This window comes from Saccopteryx bilineata, chromosome 2 (genome assembly GCF_036850765.1).
Source record: "Saccopteryx bilineata isolate mSacBil1 chromosome 2, mSacBil1_pri_phased_curated, whole genome shotgun sequence".
In the NCBI taxonomy this organism is placed as follows: domain Eukaryota; kingdom Metazoa; phylum Chordata; class Mammalia; order Chiroptera; family Emballonuridae; genus Saccopteryx; species Saccopteryx bilineata.
The window spans coordinates 170410130-170430612 of NC_089491.1; the positions used below are offsets into that span (position 1 = coordinate 170410130).

Sequence of the window (20483 nt, forward strand, 5' to 3'; positions counted from 1 at the left end):
ATAGTAATTTTTAAATTTGTCCCCCCATTTTCCTGTTTCCCTCTTACTCCTCTCATCATAACTCTTAGTCAACCAACACCTAAACGCAAATCATTATATTCTTGATCCAAATTTTTTCATTATTGGCTTTTTGTGGGTCCATACCCCCACCCCTTTTTTTTTTATTTTTTTTTTCATGCCCCTTTATTACTTTTCCCCAATTCAGGCCCTCCATTACAGGCATTGTTTGTTCTATTAAATACAATATAATTCACAGTTCACCACAAGATTTTCTCAAGAAAGAGGGGAGAGGAGAGGAGAGAAAAAAAGGAGGGGAGGAATAATTTCCTTTTTTAAAATTTTTATTTTATTTTATTTTTCTTTATTTCATTATTAATTTTTTTTCAAAAACAACAACTTTTTTCAATTTTTTATTTTTTTTAACTTTTTATTTTTTATTAAATCTCATTAATACTATCAACAAAACCACCCTCAGATGCCATTAAGGAAGAGAAAATCAAATATCATGGATACAAAAGAAAGAGAGGTAACACAGATAGAAGAGGAAAAATCTATGGAGAAAAAATTTAATATATTGGAAACCTTGGAGTTAAATGACAGAGAATTCAAGATAGAAATCCTAAAAATACTCAGAGATATACAAGAAAACACAGAAAGGCAATTTAGGGAGCTCAGAAAACAACTCAATGAACACAAAGAATATATGTCCAAGGAAATTGAAACTATAAAAACAAATCAAACAGAGATGAAAAACTCAATTCACGAGCTGAAAAACAAGGTAACAAGCTTGGCTAATAGAACAGGCCAGATAGAAGAGAGGATTAGTGAAATAGAAGACAAGCAACTTGAGGCAAAACAGAGAGAAGAAGAAAGAGACTCAAAAATTAAAAAAATGAGATAGCCCTACAAGAATTATCTGACTCCATCAGAAAGAATAACATAAGAATAATAGGTATATCAGAGGGAGAAGAGAGAGAAAATGGAATGGAAAACATACTCAAACAAATAATAGATGAGAACTTCCCAAGCCTGTGGAAAGAACTAAAGCCTCAAATTCATGAAGCAAACAGAACTCCGAGTTTTCTTAACCCCAACAAACCTACTCCAAGGCACATCATAATGAAATTGGCACAAACCAATGGCAAAGAAAAAATTCTCAAGGCAGCCAGGGAAAAGAAGAATACAACATATAAAGGAAGGCCCATTAGATTATCATCAGATTTCTCAGCAGAAACTCTACAAGCTAGAAGAGAGTGGACCCCAATATTTAAAGTCCTGAAAGAGAGGAACTTTCAGCCACGAATACTATACCCATCAAAGCTATCCTTCAAATACGAAGGAGAAATAAAAACATTCACAGATACAGAAAAGATGAGGGAATTTATCATCAGAAAACCCCCACTCCAGGAATTACTAAAGGGGGTTCTCCAATCAGATACAAAGAACAAAAAAAAAATAAAGCCACAAGTAAAAGCTCCACCAAGAACACAATAAAACCAAATTTAAACTGTGACAACAACAAAAAGGGGGGAGAGGATGGAGATTAACAGTAGCAAAGGATGATGGAGTGCAAAAGTACTCACAAAATAGTGCGCTACAATGAACAGGGTCGGAACCCTTTTCATTACCTAAAGGTAACCACCATTGAAAAAACCACCACAGAAGCACATGAGATAAAAAAGATAGCAACAGTGGAAAGATGTATGGAATACAACCAAATAAAAACAAAAGATAAAAAAACGAAAGAGAAGGATCAAACAAGACACAAAACTAACAGAAAGCAATCTATAAAATGGCAATAGGGAACTCACAAGTGTCAATAATTACACTAAATGTAAACGAATTAAACTCACCAATAAAAAGACACAGAGTAGCAGAATGGATTAAAAAAGAAAATCCAACGGTATGCTGCCTACAGGAAACTCATCTAAGTAACAAGGATAAAAACAAACTCAAAGTGAAAGGCTGGAAAACAATACTCCAAGCAAATAACATCCAATAAAAAGCAGGCATAGCAATACTCATATCTGATAATGCTGACTACAAGACAACAAAAGTACTCAGAAACAAAAATGGCCATTTCATAATGGCTAAGGGGACACTGAATCGAGAAGACATAACAATTCTTAATATATATGCACCAAACCAAGGAGCACCAAAATATATAAGACAGCTACTTATTGACCTTAAAACAAAAACTGACAAAAATACAATCATACTTGGAGACCTCAATACACCGCTGACGGCTCTAGATCGGTCATCCAAACAGAGAATCAACAAAGACATAGTGGCCTTAAACAAAACACTAGAGCACCTGGATATGATAGACATCTACAGGACATTTCATCCCAAAGTGACTGAGTATACATTTTTCTCCAGTGTACATGGATCATTCTCAAGAATTGACCATATGTTGGGCCACAAAAACAACATAGCAAATTCAGAAAAATTGAAGTTGTACCAAGCATATTTTCTGATCATAAAGCCTTGAAACTAGAATTCAACTGCAAAAAGGAGGAAAAAAATCCCACAAAAATATGGAAACTAAACAACATACTTTTAAAAAATGAATGGGTCAAAGAAGAAATAAGTGCAGAGATCAAAAGATATATACAGACAAATGAAAATGACAATACGACATATCAGAATCTATGGGAGGCAGCAAAAGCAGTGATAAGAGGGAAGTTCATATCACTTCAGGCATATATGAACAAACAAGAGACAGCCCAAGTGAACCACTTAACTTCACACCTTAAGGAACTAGAAAAAGAAGAACAAAAACAACCCAAAACTAGCCGAAGAAAGGAGATAATAAAAATCAGAGCAGAAATAAATGAAATAGAGAACAATAAAACTATAGAAAAAATTTATAGAACAAAGAGCTGGTTCTTTGAAAAGATCAATAAAATTGACAAACCCTTGGCAAGACTTACCAAGGAAAAAAGAGAAAGAATTCATATAAACAAAATCCAAAATGAAAGAGGAGAAATCACCACGAACACCGTAGATATACAAAGAATTATTGTAGAATACTATGAAAAACTTTATGCCACTAAATTCAACAATCTAGAAGAAATGGATAAATTCCTAGAACAATACAACCTTCCTAGACTGAGTCAAGAAGAAGCAGAAAGCCTAAACAGACCTATTAGTAGAGAAGAAATAGAAAAAACCATTAAAAACCTCCCCAAAAATAAAAGTCCAGGACCTGACGGCTATACCAGCAAATTTTATCAAACATTCAAAGAAGACTTGGTTCCTATTCTACTCAAAGTCTTCCAAAAAATTGAAGAAGAAGCAATACTTCCAAACACATTTTATGAGGCCAACATAACCCTTATACCAAAACCAGGCAAGGATGGCACAAAAAAAGAAAACTACAGACCAATATCTCTAATGAATACAGATGCTAAAATACTAAACAAAATACTAGCAAATCGAATACAACAACATATTAAAAAAATAATACATCACGATCAAGTGGGATTCATCCCAGAATCTCAAGGATGGTTCAACATACGTAAAACGGTTAACATAATACACCATATCAACAAAACAAAGAACAAAAACCACATGATCTTATCAATAGACGCAGAAAAGGCTTTCGATGAAATACAACACAATTTTATGTTTAAGACTCTCAACAAAATGGGTATAGAAGGAAAATATCTCAACATGATAAAGGCCATATATGATAAACCATCAGCTAACATCATATTAAATGGCACAAAACTGAAGGCTTTCCTTCTTAAATCAGGAACAAGACAGGGTTGTCCACTCTCTCCACTGTTATTTAATGTGGTACTAGAGGTTCTAGCCAGAGCAATCAGACAAGACAAAGAAATAAAAGGCATCCATATCGGAAAAGAAGAAGTAAAGGTGTAAAGGTATCATGTTTTGCAGATGATATGAACCTATACATAGAAAACCCCAAAGAATCCACAAAAAGACTACTAGAAACAATAAGCCAATACAGTAAGGTCGCAGGATACAAAATTAACATACAGAAGTCAATAGCCTTTCTATATGCCAACAATGAAACAATTGAGAATGAACTCAAAAGAATAATCCCCTTCACAATTGCAACAAAAAAAATAAAATACTTAGGAATAAACATAACAAAGAATGTAAAGGACTTATATAATGAAAACTATAAACCATTGTTAAGAGAAATTGAGAAAGATATAATGAGATGGAAGAATATTCCTTGTTCTTGGTTAGGAAGAATAAATATAATCAAGATGGCTATATTACCCAAAGCAATATACAAATTTAATGTAATTCCCATCAAAATTCCAATGACATTTTTTAAAGAAATAGAGCAAAAAATCATCAGATTTATATGGAACTATAAAAAACCCCGAATATCCAAAGCAATCCTAAAGAAAAAGAATGAAGCTGGGGACATTACAATACCTGACTTCAAACTCTATTATAGGGCCACGACAATCAAAACAGCATGGTATTGGCAGAAAAATAGACACTCAGACCAATGGAACAGAATAGAAAGTCCAGAAATAAAACCACATATATATATAGTCAAATAATTTTTGATAAAGGGGCCAAGAACATACAATGGAGAAAAGAAAGCCTCTTCAATAAATGGTGCTGGGAAAACTGGAAAGCCACATGCAAAAGAATGAAACTGGACTACAGTTTGTCCCCCTGTACTAAAATTAACTCAAAATGGATCAAAGATCTAAACATAAGACCTGAAACAATAAAGTACATAGAAGAAGACATAGGTACTAAACTCATGGACCTGGGTTTTAAAGAGCATTTTATGAATTTGACTCCAATGGCAAGAGAAGTGAAGGCAAAAATTAATGAATGGGACTACATCAGACTAAGAAGTTTTTGCTCAGCAAGAGAAACTGATAACAAAATAAACAGAAAGCCAACTAAATGGGAAATGATATTTTCAAACAACAGCTCAGATAAGGGCCTAATATCCAAAATATACAAAAAACTCATAAAACTCAACAACAAACGAACAAACAATCCAATAAAAAAATGGGAAGAGGACATGAACAGACACTTCTCCCAGGAGGAAGTACAAATGGCCAACAGATATATGAAAAGATGCTCATCTTCTTTAGTTATTAGAAAAATGCAAATCAAAACTGCAATGAGATACCACCTCACACCTGTTAGATTAGCTATTATTAACAGGAAAGGTAATAGCAAATGTTGGAGAGGCTGTGGAGAAAAAGGAACCCTCATACACTGTTGGTGGGAATGTAAAGTAGTACAACCATTATGGAAGAAAGTATGGTGGTTCCTCAAAAAACTGAAAATAGAACTACCTTATGACCCAGCAATCCCTCTACTGGGTATATACACCAAAAACTCAGAAACATTGAAACTTAAAGACACATGCAGCCCCATGTTCATTGCAGCATTGTTCACAGTGGCCAGGACATGGAAACAACCAAAAAGCCGGTCAATAGACGACTGGATAAAGAAGATGTGGCACATATACACTATGGAATACTACTCAGCCATAAGAAATGATGACATCGGATCATTTACAGCAAAATGGTGGGATCTCGATAACATTATACGAAGTGAAATAAGTAAATCAGAAAAAACCAGGAACTGCATTATTCCATATGTAGGTGGGACATAAAAGTGAAACTAAGAGACATTGATAGGAGTGTGGTGGTTACAAGGGGAGGGGGGAAAGGGAGAGGGAAAGGGGGAGGGGGAGGGGCACAAAGAAAACTAGATAGAAGGTGACAGAGGACAATCTGACTTTGGGTGATGTGTATGCAGCATAATTGAAGGACAAGATAACCTGGACTTGTTGATCTTTGAATATATGTAACCTGATTTATTGATGTCGCCCCATTAAAAAAATAAAATTATAATTAAAAAAAAAAAAGTGGCCAGTAATACTTCTTCCCTCATAGGAGGGTTCTGAGAATTAAATGAGATCATGTAAATCAAGTGACACGAAGTAGTTTTCTAAAATTTTAAGTTTTTCTCCTCTTCTTTATATAGCATTCAGGACCCTCTAACCTCTGGTTTCCACCCTGGTCATTTATTGGACAAATATTTATTAAGGACCACCGGACGCAGCGAGCTAGCTTAGGGGAGGTACTAGGGACTCGGTGGTGAGTGAAGTTGTGTAGACCATCAGCACTTCCTGACTGAGCACAGCTAGCTTTTCTCAGCTCTGTATTTTCATTCGCCCTGCACTGTCCCTGTTCCTCAGGGACAGGGACTTTACCCCCTCCAATTTGTAGGCAGCCTCCAAAGTCTGCCCTCTCAGTGAACCTTTCCACAGCCCCATGACCCTTAGGATGGGCTCCTCCTACCTGAGATCTTGGTTTTTCTCATTTCAGGTATTTGGGTTGGCCTTCCTGTGAGCTCCTTGTGAACAGGCTCCTGGCCTTTACTTCTTTGTGCCCTTGTTAACCCTTACCCCATACAAGACTCATTAAATTCTAGAAATTGTCGGGAGCCAATCCACTAATGTTGGCTAACTAGGTCACAGCAGGAGAAGATCCACAACTGCTGGTTGACAAAGTCACAGCAAAAGAAGATAGAGTCACCACAGTAAAGACCAACAGCTGCAGGTTGACAAAGTCACCGCAAGGAAAGGCACAACGATACTTCCCCCTTTAATCTTTTGAATTAATCTGGCCTTATATTCCCCCCTTTTCTGGGTGTGTGCTATTATTTATGGCACAGGAATAATAGTACCGTGCTTTCCCTGTAGATTTGTAGTAATTCTTTGGAAATGAGACAGAAGGTGTAAGTTCCACAGAAAAGCCTGTAAGCCCCTTGAACTGGGCTCATAAACATAAGAGGCTGGCTATGATATCCCTCGTAAAGGGTTAAGTTTGTAGGAAAATTTCTTCTTAATCATGTTAGAAAGAATAGATTGTGACTTGTGAATGGGTAGAAGGCAGTGGCTGTGCGCAAAGCACCTTTCGGCCTTCACTTAATTCATCATTTTTCCTCCCTAGCCTTTTCATGTGATAGAGTAGAGAAACTTTCCTTTCTTCTTGCTTATTTGATCTGCAGATAGTGAAACACTCTAAGTAGAATATAGTTAGAATTTACTAGTGTGTGAATATAGTAAATAAACAGAATTTGACTAGACAATAGAATCTTAGGTAAGGTGTTATAGAATGGCCCGTTGCATGGCTTGGGATGGGAATGCAGTCAGCAAGAAAAGAGTGTTTTGCTAAGAGAATTGTTTTATGACTGAAGGCAGTTGCTGGGCTTTCTCAGTGAGACACTCTCATGAGATTTATATACTTTCCCAAAATTCTTTCTTCAGATAATGAGAGGTATGGGGGGGCATCCATAGAAGCAATAGCAATTAATGCCTTCTGATATTATGTTGCTACTAAGCTATCTTGCAGGTGCACTCTATATATCTTTAAGCAAAAGTTACTCTTGATGTTATGACAATTTCTTAATAAGCAAGCCTTTTGAAGTCTTGTGAGAAAAGTTAGGACACAGCATAAACTCAAGGCCATTTGCCTAAGCAAGCGGTGGTCCTTTGCTAGTCCTTAATGATTTTGTCTGTTAATCTCTCTCTGCCCCTTGACTCACAACAACAGTAAAGTTGAGTTATTAGTTAGTACTAATCCTTTAAAAGCTTTTACCAATGTTATCGCTATTCAAGTTATTTTTTAATTGTACTTTGAATGATTTGCCACCTGATTTGTAGTTTATAGATATAAATTAACTGTTATCTGGAAACATGTAAACATAGTGAAACAGAAGCAATGATTAATACCATGTAATTGTAACTTGGTGTGTGTGTATAAAAAAGGAGCTGTACTAGCATTTGGCAGAGATGCCTGGCAGAAAATGCTAACTAGAGAATAAAGAGAAAGAAAAGAATTCGGCTCTCTCACTCGATTTCGCCGACGCCGTCTCTTCCTGTGGGACCCCTGGATCCCACCCGGGGCTGGACCCCGGCAAGAAATCATGACTTTCTTTCTAAGATTTTATTTTTATTCATTTTAGAGAGGGCAGAGAGAGAGAGAAGGGTGAAGAGCAGGAAGCATCAACTCTCATATGTGCCTTGATCAGGCAAGCCCAGGGTTTTGAACCAGTGACCTCAGCATTCTAGGTCAATGCTTTATCCACTGTGCCACCACAGGTCATGCTAGAAATCATGACTTTTTATTAAAGTAGACACAAGTGGGCTTCAAGAGCATTTAAATTCTCAACTTGGTCTTGGGTGCAAAAATAATCTAAGACCTCAATCTTGATTCCTTCACCTGAAACCCAAGCACTTAAGCTGCTTTTTACCTCTTAGCTTCCCCCCCACACCCCCCATTGCAGAGTAGACAGGGTGATGTGAAGGTGGAAGATGAGGTGTTTGCTGCCTCCGCGTCCCTGGGGCACAGGAATACCCAGTCCCAGGGGATGACCTTGTTCCCTATCTTTAGTCCCTTCAGAGATTTTACTTTTCATCCTTCTAGGATGCCCACCCCCAGGACAAAAGTCTTGCCATCTCCAGCAGAAGACTCTGGGGCATGAGTTGGGGAATCTTCTTGACTCTGCACTCTGGCAGGGCAGGGGTTAATGGTGAATTACAACATTTCTCTGGGCTGAGTCACCTCCAACTGCAACTCCTCCTCCAATTCCCCCACCCCCCAAGTTTTATAAAGAACACCAGAGACTAGAGTGAAAAGAACTGAAGAGCCCCCTCCCACCTAACTCTGCTCCCCCAGGCTCCCAGAAATCTCAAGGCAGAGGTTACAGACAGCCTCTGGAGCTCCTACCTGGGGGGACCATGAACTGGCAGCCACTGTGGCTGAGCTTTCTACTTCCCGTGATGGTCACAGGCCAGGCCCTGGGGCCTTCAGAGAAGGAGGCAGCACTGGTGAGTCCCCTGGGTAAGAGGAACCTAGGCCAGGGGAGGGTTTGAGGTACTGCCCCACAATCCCATCTAAGTCTCCATCCTGACCTTCAACCTGCCTGTTTTTCCCTCTCTTTCTCAACTCCATGATCTAACCCTGCTCATCTCTTTCCCCTTGTTCCACCTGAGCCCCTTCCTTAAGGTGCCTCTCCTTTAATTTTCCCATGTCTGTCCCTTCCTATGCTCATGGACCTGTTAGGTCACTTAGAGGCTTTACCCTGAAACAAAACCCCTTTTTATCCTTTTTTTTGTTGTTGTATTTTTCTGAAGTTGGAAATGGGGAGGCAGTCAGACAGACAGACTCCCACATGCGCCCGACTGGGATCCACCCGGCATGCCCACCAGGAGGCGATGCTCTGCCCATCTGGGGCATTGCTCTGCTGCAATCAGAGCCATTCTAGCGCCTGAGGCAGAGGCCACAGAGCCATCCTCAGTGCCCGGGGCCAACTTTGCTCCAATGGAGCCTTGGCTGCAGGAGGGGAAGAAAGAGACAGAGAGGAAGGAGAGGAGGAGGGGTGGAGAAGCAGATGGGCACTTCTCCTGTGTGCTCTGGCCAGGAATCGAACCCGGGACTCCTGCATGCACCAGGCCAATGCTCTACCACTGAACCAACCAGCCAACGCCCCTTTTTATCCTTTTAACCCCTATCTCTATCATAGGATTACCTTTTTCAATATGGTATCTACAGAAGCCTCTAGAAGAACCTGCTGGCTTCAGGTTAGAGGATATCACAGAGGCCTTGAGGTGAGAGTTCATAAGGTGCATGACTTCAGGGTCAAGGTTGCAAGGTCTTTCCCTCTTCACTCCTTCCTTTCCCCAGACTCACCTCTGCCTGACCCAAATCCATGTTGAGATCTAGGGAATGGGTGGTTATCACTGTGAGGCTGGTGGGCATCAGTTGAGATGGTAATTCAAAGATGAGGAGCAGTCATTGGATCTTCTGAGGCTCTAAGCATTCCTTTGGAGGCTCCACATTGTATTCAAATACTAATATTGAGTCACAACCCATAATAAGTATAATTTATATGTAAAACTATGAGTTGAGATGGGGTTGAGTTGTTGATATGATGTTGCCTTTTGTAGACATCTAATTCATTATTTATTTGTTTCTACTTTGAAGTTTTCTTCTTATATTTTGGATACAATAAATCATTTCTCTTTTTGTTCTCATATATGTTCACAGTCTCTTGAAAAACCATAGTCCCTGCAGTGCCTGATGGATGAAATTGCTCCAGAGCAGGCTGGGCTGGGAGGAGTAGCCAGCCAAGAGGGGAGAAGGCTGAGGGAGGCCAGGCCCTTGGGTGGGAACAGTGGTGAAAGAATCTCCAGAGCAGGGTGTCAGCACATATCCCCAGAGCAGGTTAGATTGCAGGAGGGGAAAAGGGCTACTACATCCAAGAGGAACCTTACCTGAATAAAGGACTGAAGGTGGAGAGGTAAAACTGGAATATCACCATATATCCAGAAAGACGAGAAAGTTCCAATTATGAGGACTGGGTACGGGAGTAACCCCATCAGGCTCAGAAATCCTGTTCCTTTTCAGCTATCACTTTGGGCAGCAGGGGGCCAAAGAGCTTTCTTCAGTTCCTAGTTATTCCAGATTCCTTTACCTTGCTAGACCTATCCTCTTTTCAGAGCTTTTCAGGAAGCTTCTGAACTTCCCGTCTCAGGCCAGCTGGATGATGCCACAAGGGCCCACATGAAGCAGCCCCGTTGTGGTCTGGAGGATCCCTTCAACCAGAAGAGCCTTAAATACCTGCTGCTGGGTGAGGCCTGAACCTGGGAAAGGGAAGGATAGGCAGGGGTGGCATGGACAGCCTGGAATAGCTCAATGTTGGGTAGAAGGTCACCTGGTGATTACCTGATCATCACTTACCTGGAGGGGTTGTTTCATAGCTTTGTTGAGTGAACGCACAAATCCAGGGGAGTCCTCTGGGGTTGGCAGAAGGATATGTGTTTGTAATCTATTTTCTGATCTAATAACCAGGCCGCTGGAAAAAGAAGCACCTGACCTTCCGCATCTTGAACCTTCCTTCCACCCTCCCACCCCACACAGCCTGGGGAGCCCTGCTTCAAGCTTTCCAGTACTGGAGCAATGTGGCCCCCCTTACTTTCCGTGAGGTGCAGGCTGGCTGGGCTGACATCCGCCTCTCTTTCCATGGCCGCCAAAGCCCATACTGCTCCAGTAGATTTGATGGGCCTGGTAGGTACCAGCTCTTGACTCTCAACAAACAGACCTCTAAGATTATCTCTGTCCACTTGAGCCAGAGACTCTGGAACCTTAATATTTAACCTTATTCCTATGCCCAACTGCATCTTATACTCTCTAACCACCTTCTAACATTCACTTGGGGAGCAGATGATCACCTCCTTGAGACCCTGTTCAAGGCACACCCCAAAGAGGACTGGGCCAGAGAGGAGAGAGTGATTGGGAGATAAAGTGACAGAGTGATGGGCATCCCTGTGAGAACTGTGATGACAGGGGAATCTGAAAGGAGAGAGAAAGGCATCCAACAGACACCAACTACAGATGAGGAAATTTATGGGAATGGAGTAATTGGAGTTTATGACAGGCAGGGGAGCTCTGGCCTAGGAGCTTTGACATCTTTCCTGCCCACCTTTGCCTTTGTCCAGGGAGGGTCTTGGCCCATGCTGACATCCCAGAGCTGGGCAGTGTGCACTTTGATGAAAATGAACTTTGGACTGAGAGGACCTACCATGGGGTGAACCTTCGCATCATTGCAGCCCATGAACTGGGCCATGCCCTGGGGCTTGGGCACTCCTGATATGCCCAAGCCCTCATGGCCCGTCTACTCTGGCTACCGGCCCCACTTCAAGCTGCACCCAGATGATGTGGCAGGGATCCAGGCTCTCTATGTTAGTCCTTTCCCCTAGTGATCATGAGTGTTAGTCTGACCAGCCTCTCTTCAGGTTTGAGAGGCAAGTCTAACCTCTATGGAGGGAAATGACTTGGCTTCTTTCTCTTCCTCCTGTCCAGTTATTCAGCATTCTATTTTCAGGAACTGTTTTTCTGACACTTACATGTCTAATCTTCCTTTGGGGCCTCTGTCCCTTAAAACCTATTCTTGGGGATGAAGAATGAAGATTCCAGAAAGCCTCCTTCCTCCTAAACTAAAACATGTTTCCTGATATGATCTTGCCTCCCACCAAGGGAAACTCTAAAATTCCCTTTCCTCTTCCCTATGGGGCCTCTGAGCCAAACTTACAGAAGAGTGGGGGTCAGGAGTTATGAGTTCTCTCTCTGAGAAGCATTACATCACCTTGCAGGAAAGAAGAGCCCCAGAATAGGGGATGAGGAAGAAGAGACAGAGCTCCTCACTGAACCCCAAGCACCCACAGAACCCAGTCCCATTCTGGACCCCTGCAGTGGTGAACTGGATGCCATAATGTTGGGTGAGGCCCTTCTCCTCCAAGCTATAGGCAAGCAATGACGGCAGTCTTATGACCTTGAGACTTGGACAAATGGGAATAACATGGGACCACAGCATGAGCAATGGAGGTTAGACATTAGGCAGGAGTTAGTGGTCATGAAAAGAGGCATGTGGCATGGGGAGGGAGGTTTCAGAACCAAGTTAAGGACCACTAAAACACATTTGGAAATACAGCAAGATGAAAATAACTATATTAACTGGAATATCTATTAGAAAGAAATGTCCTGCATGGAAGGACAACTTGAAAGCCACTTGGAGTGGAAAGTGAGATCCCCAAAGGGGGAGCAGCTAACTGTAAGGTTTTTGTTTTGCTGAGTGAACCAGAGCTCAGTTGCTCTGAACAACAAAGGAGAGGCTTATCTCTGGGTCCTCCTAATCGTCTCCCTTAATCTTATTAATTAAAGTTGAATGAATTTTAAGAAATCAGCCTGTGGGAGGTAGAGAAATTATCAGCCTGACTGAGATACCCACAAGTCTATATTTGACCCTAGTCTTTTTAATTTGTTGACAAATCTTTGCTTTCAGGGCCCCGCAGGAAGACGTATGCCTTCAAGGGGAACTACGTGTGGACCATGACAGATGCAGGGCTGGGTCCCTTGTTCCAAGTGTCTGCTCTTTGGGAGGGGCTCCCAGGAAACCTGGATGCTGCTGTCTACTCTCCTTGAACACAATGGATTTATTTCTTTAAGGGTAAAGGGACTAGTTTATGTGTCTTGCCCAAGGAAGGCCTACCATCAAAGAAGCCATAAAAGGGAGGGAAAGATGAGAAGTTTCTGAGAGGATGGAAGGGAGGAACCAAAAACTTTCACCTGAGGATGGAGATTACTTGTTCTTACATGTCGTCAGGAGACAAGGTGTGGTGCTACATTAATTTCAAGATGTCTCTTGGTTTACCCAAGAAGCTGAATAGGATAGAACCCGACCTGGATGCAGCTCTCTATTGGCCAGTCAACCAAAAGGTGTTCCTCTTTAAGGTATATACTTCAAAGTAAGGGCATATCCCCTAGGATGGGCAGGCTACCTCACATGGAGAAGCTAAGACTTGCTCCTGAGGGAGATTTGCAGCTGCAATGGGCTGAGGGTAGATTTCTGGGGTCCTTAACCTCTCTCATCATCCTCCTCTTCTTATTCATCCCACACTTAGGGCTCTGGGTACTGGCAGTGGGATGAGCTGGCCCGAACTGACTTCAGCCACTACCCCAAACCAATCAAGGGGTTGTTTACAGGAGTGCCAGACCAGCCTTCAGCTGCTATGGGTTGGCAGAATGGTCGTGTCTTCTTCTTCAAGGGCAAACAGTACTGGCACCTCAACCGACAGCTTTGAGTAGAAAAAGGCTATCCCAGAGATACTACCCACACCTGGGAGCACTGTGATCCCTGTCAGGTGGAGACACCACTCCTTCAGCTACAGGTCCTGACCACGCAGTCACAGGAACAACCTTGGATACCACTTCCCTATCCAGAGATACCACTTTGAACACTGACCAAGAGACACAATCTTGGATATGATCCACTGAGCCACAGGCTTTACCACCCTTACATTCATTCCCTGGTAATGTCACCTTCCCAGAGACCTAAGAGCTGAATCAACTGTCTACTCATTGTACTGCAGGTCCTGCAGCAGGGCATGGACCATAAACCTCAGACATCTTTTTTTTTTTTTCTTTTTACAGAGACAGAGAGTCAGAGAGAGGGATAGATAGGGACAGACAGACAGGAATGGAGAGAGACGAGAAACATCAATCATCAGCTTTTCGTTGCGACACCTTAGTTGTTCATTGATTGCTTTCTCATATGTGCCTTGACCGTGGGCCTTCAGCAGACCAAGTAACCCCCCTTGGGTCCAAGCTGGCGAGCCCTGCTCAAACCAGATGAGCCCGCACTCAAGCTGGCGACCTTGGGGTCTCAAACCTGGGTCCTTCCGCATCCCAGTCTGATACTCTATCCACTGTGCCACCACCTGGTCAGGCAACCTCAGACATCTTAATGTCCCAGCTTTAGCCACCATTTCCCTGGATTCTGGGTCAGCCCTGAACTCTAGCCATTCCTTCCTGTCCTAGATAGTGTTATCTACTCCTTGGAAGACAGTGGTGGAGGGAAGGTGCCAATCAGATCTTACAGGAGGTAATGGCTGGGAAGCTGAGTGCCTGGGTCCTATTCTTCCTAGATAATGTGCAAGAAAACAGCATGGCCAGTAAAATGAGCAAGGGTTCTGAAATCCTTGAGAATCATATTTGCTTGTTTATGACTTGAGCAAGTTAATTAACTTCCTTGCACCTTAAGAGTTTCCATCTGCAAAATGAGATTAATACCAATCCTGCAGGGTTATCGCATTAAGTGAAATATTATATGTGAAGTATATGAGAGTGTCCGGCACATTTATGCTTAATAAAGGCTGACTCCAGAGGACTGAACAACTCATCCTCTGGCTGTGTGTGTAGCTTCTACAGCAGCCCAGTCTGCTAAGGGAGCCCTTATCAAATTTTTAGTGGGCAGAGGACTTGTCAGTCTGGCTAACTCTCTGTTTTGGGGTACAAAGAAAGAAAAGAGCAGCAACAGTAGAGGCCGGACTCCCTGATTCAGTGTTCAATGCCACTTTATTCACATGCTCCCATGTTCTTCCTCCCTCTCATCATAGCCTTGCTACCCAAGGGAGGGATATATCTTCCTTTTTGCTGTCTGGGGAATCATGGAACTGAATTTGGGAAGGAGAATCATAGTGAGGAGAGTTAGAATGGGTTAGTGGTTGGGATGAAGTTCTGGTTAAGAAAGAGGTTAGTATCACTACAATGAGAGGCAGAGGAGGCACCCATCTCTTACACAGCCCCAAAGATCAGGCTCCTTTGGGCAAAAGGGCAATACTCTGGCATGTGTGCCAATGCTCTTGCCGTGGAGAAGCCAGCTTTTGGGGGAGGTGGAAGTTGAGCCAGGTATTGCCCCATCGTCTTCCCCACATCAAGGAGAGAGCAGGAAGTACTATGGAGGACAAGACCCCCAATTGAGGTAGGAGAAGGGGGCTTGAGCCTATGAGTCCCGGTCGGGGTGGGGGGAGGTTACTCAGGAACCCAACCATCCCCTAATGAGGGGCCTAGGGATTGGGGGATTCTGGAGCTCCTCTGTGCCCTTCTCCCCATCAAAAAGCTACCAAGTGCCCTGGCTGGTTGGCTCAGTGGTAGAACATAGGCCTGGAGTATGAATGTCCTGGGTTCGATTTCCAGTCAGGGCACACAGGAGAAGTGACCATCTGCTTCTCCACTCCTCCCCCTCTCCCCCCCCCCCTCTTCTCTCTTCGCCTCCCACAGCCATGGCTCGGTTGGAGCAAGTTGGCCCTGGGTGCTGAGGATGGCTCCATGGCCTTGCCTTAGGAGCTAAAATAGCTCTGTTGCCAAGCAACAGAGTAATGGCCCTGGATGGACAGAGCATCGCCCCGGTAGGGGGTTTGCTGGGTGGATCCCAGTCAGGTACATGCAGGAGTCTGTCACTCTGCCTCCTCGATTCTCACTTAAGAAAAATAAAAGGCCCTGGCCGGTTGGCTTAGTAGAAGAGCGTCGGACTGGCGTGCGGAAGTCCCTGGTTCGATTCCCGGCCAGGATACACAGGAGAGGTGCCCATCTGTTTCTCCACCCCTTCCCCTCTCCTTCCTCTCTGTCTCTCTCTTCCCCTCCCGCAGCCAGGGCTCCACTGGAGCAAAGCTGGCCCGGGCGCTCCATGGCCTCTGCTTCAGGCGCTAGAATGGCTCTGGTCACAACAGAGCAACGCCCCAGATGGGCAGAGCATCGCCCCCTGGTGGGCATGTTGGGTGGATCCCGGTTGGGCACATGCGGGAGTCCGACTGCTTCCACGTTTCTAACTTCAGAAAAATACAAAAAAAAAAACCCCAAAAACCTATCAAGTGCTTTAGGAGGCTTCCTAATTTTCTAGATCTCCTACAAAAACAAAACCCTCGATTTTACCATTGTGTGGCACACTGAGGTGGGTATATAAAAAGTTTTCTGGGTAAGCCCCTCCTTGATTTGAAGAGAATTAGGAGTCAGTTACTTTAGGGACCAGGGCACCTCTATTATTGGACAGAGGTAGCTACTCATACTTCTGTTCTTCTCCCCTCCACAAGATACCTCTCCATCTGTCTCTGAACCCTACCCCTGCAGGGCTTTTCTAAGTTAGCGCACAGATTCCAACCCCAAGTCTAAGAGGTAGGGAAGTTTGTGTGTAGGTCCTGTGGGCTCAGGCCTTGCCCACCTAGTGTTCCCAGGCCTTTGTTAGGGAGTGTGGGAGTATCAGTGGAGGTTTAAGCTCAGGTCTGGGTGGAACCAGGTGTGGTGAGGGGTACAATGGAACCACAGTCAGAATCCAGGTCCAGGATGGTGTGGGGGACTGTGGCCTGGCTGCCTGGTCCCAGCTGGCGCTCTCGAAGGCTCTGGAGATAACTCTGGAGGGGCACAGAGCAGAGAGGACAGAAAGGTGGGCCTGGGTCAGTCCCTGCCCACAATGACCATCCCTATGTACCCTCTGCCCAACTTCCCAGAGTAGCCCCTCCTCCCCACTCACTGGAGCCAGACTGTCAGCAGGGCTCCAGGTGTTGGGGGGGAGCTGGCGCCAGTAGCTGCCCTTACAGAACCCTACCCCAGGGGACGTCCGGTGCCACTTGGCCTCTTGCTGACGGATCTGAAGGAGTTGGAGATGCCTTCGCTGTTGGCTCAAGACCACTGCTTAAGAGGGGGCAATAAAGACTGAGGGAGGCCTCTTTAGGTCTGAGTCCCACCCCAACCACATATTCTAAGAGAAATCCATTTGATATCCTTGTTTCACCTGCATCAAACCTCATCTTCTACTCAGTTCTTCTACAGCAATCCCTTCTTTGTAGTCTTCTTATTCTCTCCTGGACTTTCCTGAGATCTTCCTTGCCTTCCATAACAATATCCAATAATTCTTCCCTGCTCCCTCTGACAATTTTTCTTCTCACCCTCACCCAGACCTTTGGCTCCTCCAACTCTAACTTCCTTTCAATGCCATTCACCTAAGACACCTCTGCCCTCTTCTCAAGTGTACTTTCCCCTTTCCCCTCTTCAAGTCTGAGACCTGGGGACATGAGAAGGCACAGGCTGGCTGCTTCTGTACCATGGCACTAACTCACCATTGGCGTGGCCTCCATGGTCCTTATCCATGAGCTTCCACTGGGCCAGAGCCCCAAAGGCCCCCAGGGCTGGCAAGGTCGCCAGCAAGACCCAGCTATACCAGCAGAGAGGAGGCAAGGCTGGAAGTGCCTGCAAGCGTTGGCCCAGCCGATTGCCCAGTGCCAGCCCTTCCAGGAAGTAGTCAGCACAGGCTACCAGCACCGCAGCACCTAGCAGGGCTGTGCCCAGAACTGTGAATGGACGTGGCCACCGAAGTGTGAGCAGGGCTCCCAGCAGTGCCAGCCCCACCAGCCCCCCAGCCGGAACCCAGGCTGAAGGTGGTTGGTAGATGGGTTCGGTGCCTAGCAGGGCCCCGGCACCCAGGGTTAGGCCTAGCAGGAGACCAGTCAGGAAGAGCCCAACACTGCGAACCAGCATGGTGACCAGGCCACAGAGGAGTCCGATGCCCAGCGCAATGCCCGTGCTCACCTCCAGGCTCAGCTGTGTCTCTAGCACTCGTTCCTTGTGGCATAGCAGGAAGATCACCAGAGCTCCTGACAGCAGGCCGGAGAGAAACATTACTGCCTTGAAGCAGCGGTAGCCTGAGAAGGGAGGCAGGAGGCACTGAGAGGCAGAAGGGTGGTGGTGAGGGGGTCCACAAGGAAGGCTCTGATGATAAGTAGAGGAGCAGAAGACAGGAGTAGCATACCCAGGGACTTCAAGGCAAGAGGCAGAAAGGGACAATTTCTGGGAGGGCAGACAATTTTCAGGAACTATAAGGGGATGGGAGAGAAAAATCAGGAAATAAGATGGATGCATTGAGAGGAGTAAGTATAGAAAGAAGATCTAGTCCTTCCAGGATGGTAGACAGGAAAAAATCAGCATAAACTGATTCAAGGTTATTGGGGAAGGGTGGAGAAACCTTAAGCATGGAGGCTAATTTGGGAATGGATTTTTGAGATAGAAGGCAAGGGGGAAACAAGTGAGCATGTCAGGGGTCAGAGCTGGAAGACATGGATACAGCAGGGAGTGGGGTAGGGGGGTGGGGTGGAGGAGGGGTGGGATAAACAAGAAGAGCTGACAAGAGCAGCATGAGCCAAACTGAAGGTAGGCATTCCGATAGAGTAGTAGAGGTAGCCCAGGAGCAAAGGAAAAAGTTAACCTCATCCTTGAGGGTGACATTCTTGGACAGCTGCCCCCCAGAACCCTAGCTCTGCCCTCACCAAAGCAGCAGTAGATGATTCCAAAGCAGCAGCAAAGAGCACACACCAGGGTGGGTGCCAGTTCAGGATTGTCCTGGGATTCCAGGACACATCTTGGGTCTGGAGGCTCTGGGAGTTGTTGATTAAAGGGCCTGTGGTCAGAGGTCATGGCCAGGGGCAGCAAATGGTGGGAAGAGAAGGTGGTCACAGAGCAGTAGGTCAGTATCAGCTCCTCTCATCCATCCATGAATGTCTTGAGAGGGTTGGGAAACCTGCAAGGAGGTAGGGGGCAGGAACTCAGGTGCCCATGAGTTTTGAGGACTTTGTACCTCTATGTATTTCTTTCTTTTTTTTTTTTTTTTTTACAGGGACAGAGAGAGTCAGATAGAGGGATAGATAGGGACAGACAGACAGGAACGGAGAGAGATGAGAAGCATCAATCATCAGTTTTTCGTTGAGACACTGTAGTTGTTCATTGATTGCTTTCTCACATGTGCTATGACGGCAGGCCTTCAGCAGACCGAGTAACCCCTTGCTTGAACCAGTGGCCTTGGGTCCAAGCTGGTGAGCTTTTTGCTCAAGCCGGATGAGCCCACGCTCAAGCTGGCAACCCCGGGGTCTCGAACCTTGGTCCTTCCGCATCCCAGTCCGACGCTCTATCCACTGCGCCACCGCCTGGTCAGGCCCCTCTATGTATTTCTTTTGAAGAAAGGTCAATTTCAGCAGGGACCATGGCCCTGCTGGGGTAACTAAAGAATCTATAGAACTGGGTCGATGGGAGCCAACTGTCTCTCTACAACCCTCTGTAACAGGGACACTAAGTAAAACTTAAATGAAAATCTTATAAAGTAATGAGCTTTTGCCCCTTAGCTTTCCAGGGTAGAGAAGAAGAAGTAGGAAGTCCTAAGGACTGTAGAGGAAGGGATCCAGGGGCTTTAGTGGGACTGGGGACCAAAGTCCCAGTAGCCTGTTCCAGCTGAAGAGAAAGCTTGCCACATCTGCTGCTGGGACTCAATATTGCCCCATGGGACTAGGAAGAGTAGAGTGAATAAAGGGAGGGAAAGGAAGTGAAAAAGGAGAGAATGGTGGTGTTTCTTGACATATGCTTCAACCTCAGGGAAGAGGCAGAAAAAAAGAGGCATCAAAAGAGTTTGGGACAAGAAATCAAGTAGAGACAGTCATCCACGTTTGTCAGGGTTTTGAAGCCTGTTTCATATGGAGATGGAGTTGCTAGGGGAAGGGGCATTCAGCCACAGTCCAATTCCTGCAGCCCCTCATGGAATAAATAGGCACCTTGGCCACAGATATATCCTGGAGCTTCTTGTTCTTCCCCTGAGGACACTGGGACTTTTCCTACCCCTCCCTTCCCTCAGGCATGTCAGGGCTGCCAATGGGACTTGAATTCAGTTCCTAAGAGAAAAACACCAAAGATGGGCTGGCGTTGGGGGCACTGTGGGAGTGGGTTTGGGTGGTTGCAGGCACATTCCTTCAGCTGTCTTCCTTTGGACATCACGGTCCTAACAGGCTGGAAGGCTGGCCGTGGGAAATCCCTGGGGTTCCTCTCCTCAATCCTCTTGGAAGCCTAGGGACCCTAAACAAGGAGAGGTTGGGGAGGGGGTGTTAACTACTCACCACCCTGCCAGAGCTGAGGAGAGGAAGGGGGTTGAAGTGCTTTCCTAGACCACCAGCTTCATCCCAACCTGGGGGTCCTAGGCGTCCGGGCCGCTGTTGTGCGTGGGCGCCCCCAGAGTCACTCAGTTCGATGCCCCCTAAACTCTTGCGAGTTGTCGCCCAAGCCCCGTGAGCTAAATGCAACCAGTTTGGG

The 20483-nt window shown here is 44.9% G+C and overlaps 2 protein-coding genes across 6 annotated transcripts; one reads left to right on the top strand and one right to left on the bottom strand.

Moving 5' to 3' along the window:
• Positions 1-8651: 8651 nt before the first annotated feature.
• MMP19 (matrix metallopeptidase 19) lies at positions 8652-14559 on the top strand. The gene is given in 7 exon segments (XM_066254412.1): positions 8652-8867; positions 9550-9634; positions 10526-10656; positions 10878-11093; positions 12179-12410; positions 12868-13316; positions 13487-14559. Coding segments are annotated over 6 exon segments (930 nt in total). The 5' UTR covers positions 8652-8764; the 3' UTR covers positions 13031-13316; positions 13487-14559.
• Positions 14560-14920: 361 nt separating this feature from the next.
• LOC136324940 (transmembrane protein 198-like) lies at positions 14921-20477 on the bottom strand. Of its 5 annotated transcripts, none has more exons than XM_066258486.1 (5): positions 20294-20477; positions 18680-18930; positions 17477-18058; positions 16891-17051; positions 14921-16771 (listed from the first exon to the last, which is right to left on the bottom strand). In XM_066258486.1, exons 2-5 carry the CDS (start codon positions 18825-18827, stop codon positions 16637-16639), a joined length of 1026 nt encoding a protein of 341 aa, XP_066114583.1. In that variant the 5' UTR covers positions 18828-18930; positions 20294-20477; the 3' UTR covers positions 14921-16636. The 5 variants fall into 5 exon arrangements, with proteins under 5 accessions (XP_066114583.1, XP_066114587.1, XP_066114584.1 ...); XM_066258490.1 differs by having other exon boundaries at positions 16966-17048; positions 20291-20477; XM_066258487.1 differs by having other exon boundaries at positions 16891-17048; positions 20291-20477.
• Positions 20478-20483: the final 6 nt, after the last annotated feature.